Source organism: Neolamprologus brichardi, chromosome 20 (assembly GCF_056152115.1).
Source record: "Neolamprologus brichardi isolate AB-2024 chromosome 20, ASM5615211v1, whole genome shotgun sequence".
Classification (NCBI taxonomy): domain Eukaryota; kingdom Metazoa; phylum Chordata; class Actinopteri; order Cichliformes; family Cichlidae; genus Neolamprologus; species Neolamprologus brichardi.
This window is the reverse complement of record NC_142123.1, coordinates 13,009,540-13,024,689: the sequence shown is the minus strand read 5'-3', so window position 1 is coordinate 13,024,689 and position 15,150 is coordinate 13,009,540. Positions and strand designations below refer to the sequence as shown.

General features: G+C 40.9%; 1 protein-coding gene across 1 annotated transcript in view; it reads left to right on the top strand.

Annotated features, from left to right (window-relative positions):
* The first annotated feature begins 1,150 nt into the window (after positions 1-1,150).
* Positions 1,151-15,150, top strand: part of LOC102777709 (solute carrier family 41 member 1-like) — a 35,864-nt gene continuing 21,864 nt past the window's right edge. Inside the window, exons 1-2 of the mRNA XM_087834340.1 lie at positions 1,151-1,332; positions 3,660-4,015. Of these exons, the coding sequence (XP_087690466.1) occupies positions 3,704-4,015 (312 nt within the window). The 5' untranslated portion in view covers positions 1,151-1,332; positions 3,660-3,703. The remainder of the gene's footprint in view (positions 1,333-3,659; positions 4,016-15,150) is intronic.

The following is a 15,150-nucleotide window of genomic DNA, read 5'->3' as shown; positions in this document are numbered from 1 at the left end:
CTCATACGGTCTGACTCAACAGATGAGCTACTGTAGCTCAAATTGTCAAATTACTGCAGTTCCTGATAGACATGTGTCAGAATACACAGGGCATCACAGATTGTTGTGTATGGGGCTGCATAGCTGCAGACCAGACAGGATGTGCATCCTGACCCCTGTCCAATGGCCAAAGCACCAACAATGGACACGTGAGCATCAGAATTGGACCAGGACCAATGGAAAAAGGTGGGCTAGTCTGATGAATCACATTTCTTTTACATCAGCGTGGATGAATCTTTGGCTGTGATGTCTATTTTATTTATAACCTATAGCACATTTAAACAACAGAAGAGCTCAAAGTGCTAGTGATAGGCACATTTACATTTCAGGTCTCCAAGAAGAAGTCTCAAAATGCATGAAAAGCTAAAAGGTGCGTTTTGTTGTGATAACTAATCATTATTACTGTTGAAAGTAAAAATCACAATGATCGAGTGGTCATTAAATTATGTTCACAATTTGCAAATCACGGATGATTTGTCTCATACTGTAAGCCATGACACACTGCTATACCCTACATAAGTTGTCTTTATCTGGTATCAGATCGATACCAAAAACACAGGACTATTAGACACTGACCCCTAAGGCATTACCCAGCATGCCATCACATAACCGTAAAAAACTGCTGCATGGTGTCATATTGCAAGCAACAGTAAAGAAATAACCAGGCTGTTCAGTTTAAAACATAAATTAGTGAAGAGGGGGTGACCTAATAGTATTAAATAGTGTGTGTCTTTTAAACATGTATGATGTTTGATTGTAATGAATGGTTAGTTCCTACACAAGCTCATAAAAACCTCAGTGAGGTGTGTGTGTGTGTGTGTGTGTGTGTGTGTGTGTGTGTGTGAGTGTGGGCGCGACCCCACAAATCCTTTAGGAGGGTTTCCCTAACTGTGATGTTGCAAACTTTATTCTTTCTGTGAATGGAAAAGAGAAAATGCTGTATAGATGCCAGCCAGCCGGACAGAGATGGAAAGAGACAGGAGGAGGGGGGTGAGGGGGGGGGGGGGGGGGGGCGGGGTCATCCTTATCTGCTAATGCCATGAAATTCAAGACGGTGCCCCATGATGCATGCGCGCCAGCTCGTACCCTGCACAAACACGCACGCGCAGAGCTCAGCGCACAGACACACATAGAAAAAAGCAAATGCACGAGAGAGGAACATACACATATCCTAATTTAGACAGGCATTTCCATTCAAGCACATACACACAGCATAGCAAGGGCACACACGGTTATTCTCGGGAGCTTATTGCTTTCCCCGCAAACCTTCACGAGTTCTGGCTGGAGACAAAGGTAAGGATGATAAATCAAATCTAATATGGAAACTAACATACACTAGGCTTAATGTGGCTCTGTGGCCTTAGAGAGCACGCTGTCCAAGCAGAACTTTATGAATTTATGTTCAATGAGAGTGTGTCGTGATCAGTACAGACTCTAGAAATGGTAACACGTATTGGTTTGCTCTGTGCACTGCTATAATTAAATGTCCCGCTGGTGATTCCACTGGTGTTTCCCCCCATGCCTTCAAAGATTTTCATATTGTCGTCTATAAACTACCAGGGAGTTTGAGACAGAGAGGTTTTCTGTTTTCACATATCAACTTATTAAATCACAAGTTAAGTCACTTTGCTCAGCCGGGATGATCTGGAGGTCTAAGCGCCAGGCAAACCGCCACATAAACTGATATAAAACATTTTTCTCTGGTCTTTGAAATTAAGAAACTAAAAAATAAATCTTTTCCTCAGCCCAAACGCTTTTCAAAAATAGTTTCTACAGCTGTTTTATTCAAACGTATCATTATATATTATAATATCTACACATCCTCACAGTCGTAAAACTGTGAATTTCATTATTACAAACAGCAGCTGCTCGCACTCTTCACGCGAGGGGCGGGGCTACACGCTTACGCAGTATTTTTTTTTTTCGCTTTTACTCTTTAGTTTATCCAATCAGAAAGCACCTGGTTGTGTAACCGTGGTTACCGGTACAGATGTATTATGGGATATGCATATGGCAGCGTCCAAGTGAGGGAATGCGTGTCAACAGAAGAATTCTGCGCTGTATGTTCGGTGTGGTTTCGGGACCTTCAGATGTATTCAGACGTTTTGGGAGGTTTCCGGGACTCCGTGTCGAGCGTGTTTGTATTACTAATGTTTGAGTTTTGCTTTTTTAAAAGAAGACAAACGTTTCCCTTTCTGTGCATTCTTGTACGTTTACTCATGATAGCACTTTCTGATTTGAGACATCGTATCACACACCAGCTACTCGTCGTTTGAACTGATGATTTTAAAAACTCTCAATTAGTAATTAGTGTCATGATGAAATTTCCTGAATAAAACAGCTGAGTGAAGAGTTAAAAGAAACGATGACAGCTATTCACTCTAAAGTTTGATGCTCCAAGTAAAACTAATTTATGAAATTATTGTAAACCACAGTATGATGAGAAATGAGAAACAGTGCCAACTTATCAAAATAAAGGTTTTTATTAAAGCTGGTATATTAGCAGTGCATTACTAACTACCCTAGTGATTGCTACAGACTGTTTAACACAGCTGTCAGCTCAGTTATTTGTTTAAAAGATATAAATAATAAAAATAAAAGATATTCATGGATTAAGAAAAGAAGGGGCTGTTTGTGTGTAGTATTTACAGTTCTCTGTTATGCCCTTGTGTTTAATATGTTGATTAGCTTTCCTGAAAACAGAGCATCAGTCTATCAGAAAAAGGTGAAGCTTTAACCTATTGTCTATATAGTGTCAATTCACTGCAACAGTTGCCTCTGTGAGCTGTATATTGCAAGATAATGACTCTACAAAATTAGAAAGCGCCCAAAATCAGAGGCTCCCCTATACGCAGCACTTTGCGATGGCGGGAAGGAAGAATTCCATTTTAACAGGAAGTGACCTCTCGCAGAACCAGGCTCCGGGAGCGTCAGCCTTATGTTACGCCCAGTTGAAAGCTGAGGGGAAACAGAAGGCAAATAAAAGGAAGAGCAGAGTTTAGCTGTGATATAACCACGGCAGACCGGCAACAAGTTTCTGCTTTTCAGCATTAACTTTATTTACACAATCGGTCGCTGTTTACAAACGCAAACGGCTGCAACTTTCCAGTTGCCAGCCGAACACTAACAACAAAACTGGAATCCAGGACCCAGCACACTTTTAACCTGACGAGGCGTGACTACGGATGCCCCGCAGGTGCGTTCGCCTCCCCTGCAGCGGCACCGCCGACCACGCCCCGCCACATTAGTTTAACAGTGGTGGAAATGTGTAGAGTTTACATTTCTTGCTGTTCTATACACTTTATCCAAACTATATGGTGCTTTTCTCCCTTTGTGCAACTGAATGCTGAAGTAACATATATGTTACTTCAGCATGCTTTCCAAATAGAGCTAGATATAACAAAGTGAAGGATCACCAATAGAAACTGTTGTTTCCTTCCATGGAAAAGTATGAGAGCTAATCCTCTGTTCAGCTGATGGAAAGCATATTTGATTTGATTGGCACATCATCCTGGTGGAGTGGATGGATTCAAAAGATTGGACGCAGTTATCTCTACATTTTTAGATGGTAAAGCTGTGCCAAACTAGACCCTTACTGTCCCTATCTATTCTGTTCCCAGATTAAACTAACACAACCCTACTTGTCACAGCCACTGCTGTCATCATGCCTGGGGAGGATAAACCATCACAACAGGCCCGCCAGAGGAAAAAGACCAAGAAGTCCCGCTCCAAGGGGAAGAGTCCCACTGGGAGTCCTAGTGTCAGTGAAGCAAGCACTTTAGACGGGCAAGATGAGTTCATCTTCCCCCCAGTCGTGCAACCTCCTCCTAAAAAGCCTACGGAGGAGAGGAAGAAAGTGCCTGTTGCCAAAGTAGAGGAAGAGACATCCATAGCCATCTGTCTTCAGGTGGTTTTTCCCTACCTGCTAGCTGGAATGGGCATGGTGATGGCTGGCATGGTGCTGGACATTGTACAGGTAAGGTCCTTAGGGTAGCTTGGAGAGTGATATCACATATTGAGAGTGGAAAAGCATGAAGTATGTTAACATAATAGTGGATATTGGGGCCTACTAGCTGACAGGTAAACCTTCAGGCTGCTCATTTGAATCCCTCATCAGATGCTGGCATCACCGCTCTCCAAGATGATTTTTTGGGGGATGGTGTACAAAAACTATGATTAGATTTACCCCAGTGTAAATGTAGCAGCTATGTCAAAGGATACAATTATTAGACCCTCTTTAAACCCCCAGAATAAAACCTGACCATTTTTTTTCTTAGTGTTTAAAACACAGGTATAGTGGTGTCAAAAAGTGTTTGCCTCCTTCCTGATTTCCTGGTGTTTTGTATATTTGTCACACTTGAATGTTTCAGATCATCAAACACATTTTAATGTTAGACCACGATAACTCGAGTAAATACAAAATGCAGTTTTTTTTAATGATGATTTCACCGATTAAGGGAGAAAAGTTACCCAAAACTACCTGGTCTTGTTAAAATGGCCCCTTTTGTTAAATCATGAATTAACTGTGATTAACCACATTTTTTGGAAAGCTGAGTTCAGTTTCACTAAACACACTTGGTTACTGGACGTTAGTGGTGCAACGGTTCACGGTTGATCCGTAATCCGAACTGATCCCACGCCACGGTTCGGTACCCGCGTGATCCGAAGATTCGAAAAAGAAGAAGAAAAAAAAAGTATGTGTATGGTGCGCGTGGTGGGTCTGTCAAGCAATAGTTATGGTCAGCGCTAGCGGTCCAAGAGTTTGTGGTATTTAAGCAGCCCTTTGCTGCCCAGTCCGACCGGGCTAAAGCTATTACAAAAGCTACTGGGGTGTTTAGCTACAGACAGGAGGCCGTATTCCGTGGTGCAAAACAAGGGGTTTAAACTATGATGAACGAGCCACGCTATGATATCCCGTTCGCGTCCACTTTAGTGGCAAGATCGTTCCAAGCATGTATGAGCAGGAAAAGATTAAAGTTATGGCTGAACTGTCCCAGGCATCTTCTGTTGCCCTAACTACTACAAATGGGTGGATCTCCAGGGCAACGGAAAGCTACGTGACCGTGACAGCTCATTATATCACAGCAGAGTGCGATATAATGAGCTGTATGTATTATTGTAGGGTCTAACTTACAATATAAAGCACCTTGAGGCGACTGTTGTTGTGATTTGGCGCTTTATAAATAAAATTGAATTGAATTGAGTGGTAGATACAAAGCCCTGTACTGCCCTATATTGTACCATAATTTTTTTTTATAATCGCGTGGAATGAGTCTTGAGTTGAATGTTTTTAACAGGCAAAAAATACTTCAATAAGTAAATAAGTAAATGTTAAAGTTTTGTCTTTTTTCTTTTTTTGCTGATCCAAAAATTGATCCAATCTGTGACTTAAAACCGCGATCCGGTCCGAACCGTGAGATTTTTGATCCGTTGCACCACTACTGGACGTCCAGTTGAATCAAGAAATCACTTAAATAGAAACCGTCTGACAAAGTCAAGCAGGTTAAAAGACCTTAAAATCATAGCACATTTCTAAGGTTTTGGGACTCCAGTGAACCACGGCGAGAGCCATTATACATAAATGGTGAAAACATGGAACAGTGGTGAAGCTTCCCAGGAGTGACTGGCTGACCAAAATGAGAAAAGAGCACGTCTAAGAGCACATCGCGGACTCATCCTGGGTGTCACAAAAGGATCCAGAAGAACATTAAAGAACTGCAGGCTTCACATATCTAAGTTAACCGAGTATTAAACTTTTAAGTGTGACAAACATACAAAAAAATCGGAAATCGTGAAGGGGGAAAACATCAAAATTTGTCTCCCTTCATTTTACATATAAAGTACTTCATAAGTAAGTGTTTATTGTACAGGGAAATTATTTTCACGTTGTCTGGCATGTAATGTACAACAGAATATTAAGGCGTCTCTTAGCAGACAGTAAATCTATGCACACAGTGGCAGGCTCTTTTCCGGTAAGGAAAGATCTCTGACAGATTTAAGAGCTAGGAGACCAGAGGCACAGCAAAATACGTCAGTAATGACCCAGATGGTTACTCTTTCTCGTTAAACGTGTTAACGTAAGGAGAGAGAGCGTCACAATAATGAAAAACTGGACAGTACACAGAGACTTTATGGTATTGAATAAATAACAACATGAGCAACATAGTGACTCATCTGCACCGGTTAAAACAGGTTGTTCGTCTAAGTGTGTATTTTTGTTTGTTTTTGTTACAGGAGGTGGGACTGTGTGTATGCTTGTGTGTACTTGTTACCTATAGTCTTCTGGCTCAGAGCAATAAAGCCATCTTCTTCTGACTTAAGTATTATCGTATCTCTGATCATGTTAACATGATGTACACTGGGCCAGTTCTGTCAGGAGTTATAAACTGACTGGATGGGCAAAATGGCCTTTTGAGTGAGTTGAATGCACCCCAGGGCATAGCTGCTGCTGTCCCTGGTGAATATGTTGATACTATTACATCTAGAGTAGCATGTAACAAGGTAGATCAATAGTTAAGAGATAGCAGCCGGTGTGTGGGCTAATATTATTACATGTTGTATGTGCATCAAACATAATGTCCTACCCAAATTTATGAGATCCACGTTGCACAATGTGATTTGCAGTGAACTTAGAAGCCTGCTATAACTTAATAGTACCCCTCTTTATAGTTATTATAAAATCTTTCTGTGCTAGATGTCAGTGTATTGCAGTTCGGTTTTCTTACCTCTCCCAATTCAAGTGCATAATCCTTGCTACATTGGCTCCTGTAGGACAAACATGTTTTAGTCAGCTAAGAGAGATCAAAACATTACACTATGTTCAAAAACCTAACGTCATGTTTTAGGGTACATTATATCATAACTGCCACGACTACACAACAGCTTATGCCTATAATCGAGATTTTTCCTTTCTGTGGAAGGCAATCAGACCTCTGTTTATCTCAGCTGCCAATGCTGGGTGAGAAGCATCCATGTGTAGCTGTAAAACTGTAAAAGGAGTTCAATACAGGTGAGTCAGTCAGTAAAGCTCACCTCTGACTGATGACAGCCATACTAAGGTGAGGATATCCTGATAGATAGTTTTAGTTTGTGCTAGTGAATCTAATGTGGATTTAACATTGTTGGACTCGTACAGTTAGGGAATAAACGCTCATAGACTGTGTGAATGTAATCAAAATGTTTATCAGAGGAAAAGTGTGATTTTTTTTTTTTTTATTTATTTATTTATTTTTTTATATGACACTTGAGTCTAACATTAGCTGGCATAATGTTACCTTAAAATCAGCTGTTGTTGTTCACCCGGCTCGTTGTCAACTCTCCAGAGAGGAAAGCCGCATGTCTGATCTACTGGCAATATGTCACTGCCACAGTATTGGGAATAAATAAGCATGTTTATGGAAGTTTTCATGTCTTAGAGTGCGAGTTCTGTTTAGGAGATTAATGTTGAGGTGAGGAGGAACAGGATGAAGATTTATTTAGGTGTGGTGCTATCTCTTTGATGAAGGGGGTCCATTCTCAGATGATAAAACAAGTTCTCTTCTAGTCCCCATTTGGCATACTACATACATGGCCTGTCTCTACCATTTATGTAAAACACCATTAGTTGGAAGAAAATGATGACTTCCAGAAACTGCAAACTCACTCCTATATATTATTAATAGATTAATTACATGTTTATGACAATGCAGTTTATTTGAGAATGTAGTTACACACTGCTGTACATGTACATAGACTATAAGTATACTTTTTTCTATTAAATGACCTCAAAAATTTGTGACTATACCTTTAACCTTCCCATCAGTTCTTAATGAAATGTCAGTAATATCCTTGGTCAAAATACCTCAAGAATATAACTGACTGATGGCTGTGTTTTCTACACAATGGTATAGAATCATACTGTAGGATATAGTATAGGAATATAAGGTGGGAATAGTGAGATAGTACATTTAATAATGAGTTTGAGCTAGTCGTGTCTGTCCTGTGCCAGGTGTCCCTGGCATTTAGTCTGCAGCCATCTGAGCTTAGGGAAATCAGACAGATTGCTGTCTGCTCTATGATGAGCTCTCTCTCTCTTCCCCTCCGTCTTCCACTGATAAGCATACGTCCGTCCTCATATGGCTACTTCCCTTTACTCCATCTGTAGCTCATCAGTATTTCTTCCCACTCTGCAGTCTACAGTATCAGTTTCCCTCCTGCATCAGATGGAAGATTAGTCATGAGCTTGGCTGGGAGCTGTGTCTCAAAACACAGCGGACACACAAGGACGTGGAGAGTAGCCGATCTAAAATGGCGATAAAGACCGCAACACTACACTATCAGCAAAAACGATTGTTACTGTGGCCTGTGATGGTAGCTATTGTCTAAACAACCACATCCTGTTGGCCTGTCTTTCAATTACATCCTACATGCAATTTGTTGGGGTCTTGTTCACAAGTGACGGGAGAGGGGAATGGGTGACTGACAGATGGATTGGTGCTGCGCCTGCAGTGATGTCTGTCGCTGTAAAGAGAGAACGAGGCGTAAAAGCGAAGCTCCCGATTGTCTGGCTGATCTACGTCCCCACCCTCACCTATGAGGGGACAAGCAGTGGAAATGAGCGTTCTCCAAAGGGTGGCTGGCCTCTCCCTTAGAGATGGGGTGAGGACTTCGACCGTCCGAGAGGAGCTCTGAGTAGAGCCGCTGCTCCTCCACATCGAAAGGAGCCAGTTGAGGTGGTTCGGGCTTCTACAAGGATGCGTCCTATATGCCTCCTCAGTAAGGTGTTCTGGCCTGGTCCCACTGGGAGGAGGCCCTAGGGCCAAGACACGTTGAAAAGATTATATCTCTTGGCTGGCGTAGGAATGCCTTGACATTGCCCCAGATAACCTGGAGGAGGTGGCCAGGGAGAGGGAGGTCTACCGCCACCACCCGGCCATGGATAAGCAGAAGAAGATGAATAGATGGATGGACAGACGGAGGCAGTGCCATTTGTGTCAGCTTCTCTTTGTTCTGTTGGTTGGCTTCCAAATTAGAGCTCTATAAAAGCAAGTCCATACATTAGACTATTGCAAACATGCAATATTTGACTTCTTTAAATTACAGTTATGGTGGTTAAATGAGACTTAAATGTTAGTTGGACAGGCTCCCAGAAACTGTTATAGTTATAAATTCTTTGAATACTTGAAGCAAACAAATGGGCCAGTGATGCATCAGTCGTGTTGATATCTAGCAGTATTTAGGCTAAGAGTTTACCATTAGCAGTCATTACAAGTCTTACCCAGTGTCTTACCCCTGCTGTGTAAGTGCAAGTGTCTTTTATCTTCTGAGCAAATACACTGAAACCCATCCCACTGCTGTTTTAGTTGTCACTGTAATTCAATCCAAATGTTCACATAAAGATATGTATATAAAAAAAGAACATATCTTGGTAGATTTGTAATGAATACACATTACAAAAGTAACTGAGTATCCTTAGCATTTGTGTTTAAACACTCATTTTTATAAGTTCAAGATATTTAAAAATTAGATCATAATTCTGTATTTAATGCTAGTGTTTAAGATTCTAATTTTCACTGGGTCGTATTTTCTTTGATTTGGGGTTGTCTGAGTTTCTCATCAGCCAATCCATGACTATTCCTTATGAGACTTCAATGATGAGTGAAGGAAGCAACTGAGGGGTCAGCATCTCTCAGGTCCTGTGCTGGATTGTTCCTGTTCTATAAGGACTTGATTTTCACATGTTGTTCATCTGCTGTAAATAAAATTTAGGTTTGCCACTTCTTTTTGTCCTCCAACTGACCAGTTTCCTCAAATTTCTTAAGTACACACTGCACACCATGCTGAGAGATTTCGGCTAATAGAACTTTGTAAAACACCTTGCTGTAATAAAAATATTTTGTTATATCTATCAGACTGCATTATCTGTGGGATTTTTCACAGATTTGGCTAAAGAAATGAGAACAGTTGATGAGTTTCTGTAAAAGGCTGCTAGTAACAAAGTGACTAAAGACACAATTTAAAATTGGTTCAGTCTCTAAGTTGTCTTATGTGTAGATACAATGCTGGTTTATTCATTGGTAAGCAGTTCAATAATAACAAATAACAAAAAAATTGCCTCGAAAATGGTCCTCTGAAAAAGGGCTGGACCGAAAATAAATGATAAGACAGCCAATGTCTGAAGGAAAACTTTGAAAGACCTTCACAAAGCTTGGAGAACTATTGCTTAAGACCACCTTAAAAAATAAGTGTCTGGCTCCTTGGAAGCAAAATATAAAGAAATGGGGCTCAAGACCTTTGCAAAGTAATGTACATCCTATAAGAAGAATTATAAGCTTTTGACATTGTTGCTGCTAATCAGTTGCCTTGCTTGTCAAATCAACCTCAGCAGTTTCCAGAAGAAACACATCAGTGTTATTACACAATGTCGAAGTGAGACTATAGCGACGGCAATTTATTTAATTCTATTTAGCCAATCCAAAACCTTATTTCTTGTATTCAAATGATGTAATCTTATTGTTAATGTGGCACTTTATAGATTTTACATGTAAAGTTTTTTTTTACATGTCATTAATTAATATTTTGTGTATGAAAACATTTTCTTTTATTTTTTTGTGAACACTATGCATTGAGAGGAATGATTTTTAGTTTAAGACCTGAAAGATGCCTGGAAATCAGTAGTTGTACAGTATGTTTGTTTGCTCTTAAATACGGTGTTCCAAAATGATTATAGCAGCTAGAACAGAGGTACAAGTCGAAGGAAAAGATGGAGGGAAAGAATGAGTCACGATACAGAGATATGGAAACAACTGAAAGAGAGACGTGAAATGCAGCAAGACTGTTCGACGTAGAACGATGGATGCCATACGCGGGAGGGAGGGAGGATAAGAGGCAGACACGCAGCAAAAAATAGCTTAGAGGGAGAGTGCGTGGCAGAAAGCCGGTCGTTTCTCTCGTGAGTTTGCACAGTGCAGACAGCCCTGCCTCTTTCTGTGCTACATCACAGCAGAGCTGAGTGAGCAGGACTACCCTGATGCTGAAAGGAGGAGAGGAACACTTTAGTCTGCTCAAGTGGTACTGTGTGCTGCATCTCATCTGTGGATCTCCTATTGACATCACAGAGCTCACCTCGCCAAATAAGAGATTAGGCTCGTATATCAAAGATATAAAGTCTTCCTCCTGCTTCTAAACTCTCAAGACCTTTTGGACTGTCCTTCATCTTTTTGCTCCTGTCACTCATTCAGCTGTCACTCCGAGCTCTGGGTTCACACGATACAGCTGTGCCTTTTACACTGGAGGTCAAGTAGATTTAAAGCTGGATCTTATCAACTGAGGACTCCATCCAACAAACAAGAAACTCAACCAGAGGATTTATTTTGATTCTAGAGTTGTGGAGTTCTGGAGGACCACTGAGCTATTCAGCATTAATTTACTGGCATAAAACAGTCTTATTTTTAATGTTAGTTTTTGCAGGTTGCTGGGTAAACTTAAGACTTTGACTGCAGATGTGGATCATCTGTGCTTCTGGAACATTTTGACTGATGAATCAGAAATCGTGTTAATGATTGTTTTTCCCCAGAGGTGCTGACAAATGGATACCTCATTACTGCTGACTCACCACTGGTCCAAAGATGCCATGCTCCAGCTCCCTCAAGTTGGAGTTAAAGCTTATACATTTGATTCTGCCTGGGAAAACATATCATTGATTGGAAGGAATGAAAACATGACGAATGTCTCGCTTGCTTGAATAGATATCGGATCTCCAGTTTGGTTCAAAGGGATGCTGAATGTTTATCTTGTGTACTGCCAAGAATGATGCAAGAAGTAGCTGTCATCTTTGGGTCATCCCTTGAGAGCGGAACATATATATGCTCCCAAATGCTGCCTCTCATTTCTTCAGGAAGAGCCTTAGGAACTGCTTGAAACATTTCCCCTGTTTTAAACCAAGGACAAACTCATTGATTATTTTCATCTTTGGTATTTCACTTCCTTACATTATTTTGACCCCTCAGACCTTTTTTATTTTTAATCCGAGTTTTTTTTTTCCTTTGGAATGAAGTTACACTTACCATGGGATAACTAAACATCAAACTAAGTGCTTTGATTAATCCCCTGTGCAACATGGTTGTGACTCGTCTGGAGTTGGAGCTACGCTACCAAGGCAAGAAGTTACGTGGCGTGACCTGGAAGCTGACTCGATCAGAACATGGTTTCCTACCAGAGAGCTCTTGGCTCATTGGGGCGCAGGTTATCGTACCATACCTCATATCAGGACTTGGAATGGTCTCTGCGGGTATCGTTATGGACCTTATACAAGTAATTATCCACGAATAATGTGAATAGATGTGTAGAGTTGGGTACCATCGGAAGTATTTTGATTATCGTGTCATGATTGTTGCTCGAGGGCACCACCTTCACATCATACTTCACTCTTTCTATAAAGAGGTGATCTTTCGTAGGTTAACCTGAAAGTGGTGTTGTATTGGAGTAGGTGGAATAACTTTTGAATATCAAAGAGATCAAAGAATATTTGAGCAAGCTCCCTACTTCACTAATTTTGATTCCCAGTGCTGAAAAACAAGCAGTGAAATTTGAGACCCAGTCCTGTTAATGGATGTTTGGGAGAAATGGACTGACCTCACTTATAGATTCTGATTGTGGGATGTTGTGGAAAGGTGGGTGGGTATTTGCATACCGAGTACAGACACGTATTGACAACTGTTGCTATGAAGAATAGATAAACGGTCTAGTCGGAGAAAAAGACCTTTTTGTTTTCCTGCCCCTCAGGTATTCACAAGCTTGAATTAGTTCAGACTAATGCTGGCCTTAGTTAAATATAAGATATTTGTCTCATCTACCTTTTTTGTGACTTGGCCTGCTTTCTGAACTCAGTCCGTGTTGTTGAGAGCCTTAAAAGAAAAACCCTGAACTGGTTAAACAAGAAATGCGTGTGTTGTGATTGCACATGCGTGCACAGCTCTGCCGGTTCACCGTTGACAGTGCTTTTTTCTGATTAACAGATGGAGTCTTGTGTTACATCCACCTTTCTGAGCTTTCTAAATCAGATTTAGACCAGAGAGAGAGACGAGAGCCTTGGGATTGCATTGAACAGTTAATTCAATAAGTGGTTTGGAGATGAGAGAGAGAAAAAGAAGGCCAGAGAGGGAGACTTTGTATATACACTGCATCTCCCTTGAAATTGTCACCAAGTTCTTTACTTAAAAAGGAAAAAACAAAAGTAAAGGGCATATGTCATAGTAATTTAATGATGAGAGGTGAAACATCTTCAAGAAACTTAAAGAAGGCCAGTCGCTTTTCTTTCCAAGCTCCTTAAAAGTAAAGAACATTGTCACAGTTGAAGTGTTCCTCATGCATTGCTTTGAAGCTGATGGGTAGTAGTTCTGGTTACCTAGGTAACCCTCCAGTGTATTCACTGCCCTGTCATATGTCCATCCCTGGTATTCTGTACTGTTATGGGAATTCCCCTCAGTCATTCTATGTTCAGACTTGGAACGTACCAGCTTTGCATCACCAGCATTTTGCAGCATAAATAAAGAATGGTTCAGGGTCACTTGATCCAGACACATAACTGGTATGGCAGTCCATTCTCCATGCAGTACGGACTACACTGCCCATGAGGCTACATTCTTTAGGGCGATGCCTGTAACACTCTGCCTATTGCCTTCATATTAAATTCTTTTTAATAATATTTTTTTAAAATATTCCTTCACGTCATTATGCGGGCTGCAAGTAGGGGTGACATGGGCCATGAGATTGACACACAGGCATTAGAATCTCTTAATTGGTGTTTTGTTTGGGTTTCCACCGGCGTGGAATTACCAAAAATAGAAAGAGCATAGTCTAACATATGAAACAGGAAAAGACCGCCGTGTAATCCATTCATTTCAACAAATAATAATAATAATAATAATAATACATTTTATTTGAGGGCGCCTTTCAAAAGCCCAAGGTCACCTTACAAAAGAACAACATTAATAAAAGAAGCAATAGTCATAAAATAAGTTAAAATTGCAAAGCAGAACTTGACAACAGGTAAAATCAGCACCAAAGCGAATAAGCCAGTTTGAACAGATGTGTTTTGAGCTGTGACTTAAATGCGGGAAGAGAGTCTAGATTTCTTATGGCTGGAGGAAGAGAGTTCCAGAGCCAAGGAGCAGAGCGACTGAAGGCTCTGTTCCCCATAATGGTAAAAAAATGGTAAGATGGTAAGACGTGCGGACGTAAGATGAATAGCAGATGAGGATCGGAGAGGGCGGGAAACACTGGTGATATGGAGCAGGTCACACAAATAGGAAGGAGCAGATTTATGGATATACTTGTACGTGAGAAGTAAGATTTTAAAGTTTATCCTGGCTTCTATGGGCAACCAGTGAAGCTGCTGAAGAACTGGGGTAATATGAGCTCTTGACGGAGTGCAAGTTATGACACGAGCTGCGGAATTTTGAAGAAGTTGGAGTTTGTGAAGGGACCTTTTAGGGAGACCAAATAAGAGGGAATCGCAGTAATCAATGCGGGACATAATAAGACTATGGACAAGGATGGCAGCAGCATGGGGAGTAAGGAAGGGGTGGAGTCGGTTAATATTATGTAAGTGGAAGTATGCAGTCTGGGTTATGTAATTAATGTGGGACTGGAATGAGAGAGTATTATCAAGTATGACACCCAAACTCTTAACCTGAGGGGAGGGAAGGGTGGGAAAAGCTGAGAGGCGACAACTTTTTCAAGAATTTTTGAAATAAAGGGGAGATTTGATATAGGGCGAAGATTATCAAAGTTATTGGGGTCCGCACCAGGCTTTTTGAGAGTTGGAATAACAGAAGCCTTTTTCAGTGATTCAGGAACGATTCCAGTGTTCAGGGAGGAATGGATAATACTGGTTATGAGAGGAGCTAACGAGGGAAGACAGGCTTTAACTAACACAGTGGGGAGAGGGTCAAGGTGACAGGTGGATGATTTAGATTTTATAATAAGATTAGATACATCAGATTGAAAAGTAACTGTAATGGAATACAGTTACTCATATTTTGTATTTTAAATACGTAACGCTGGTACATGTATTCCGTTACTCCCCAACACTGCAGATAGTTCATAATAATACCCCCAGAAATACATGTG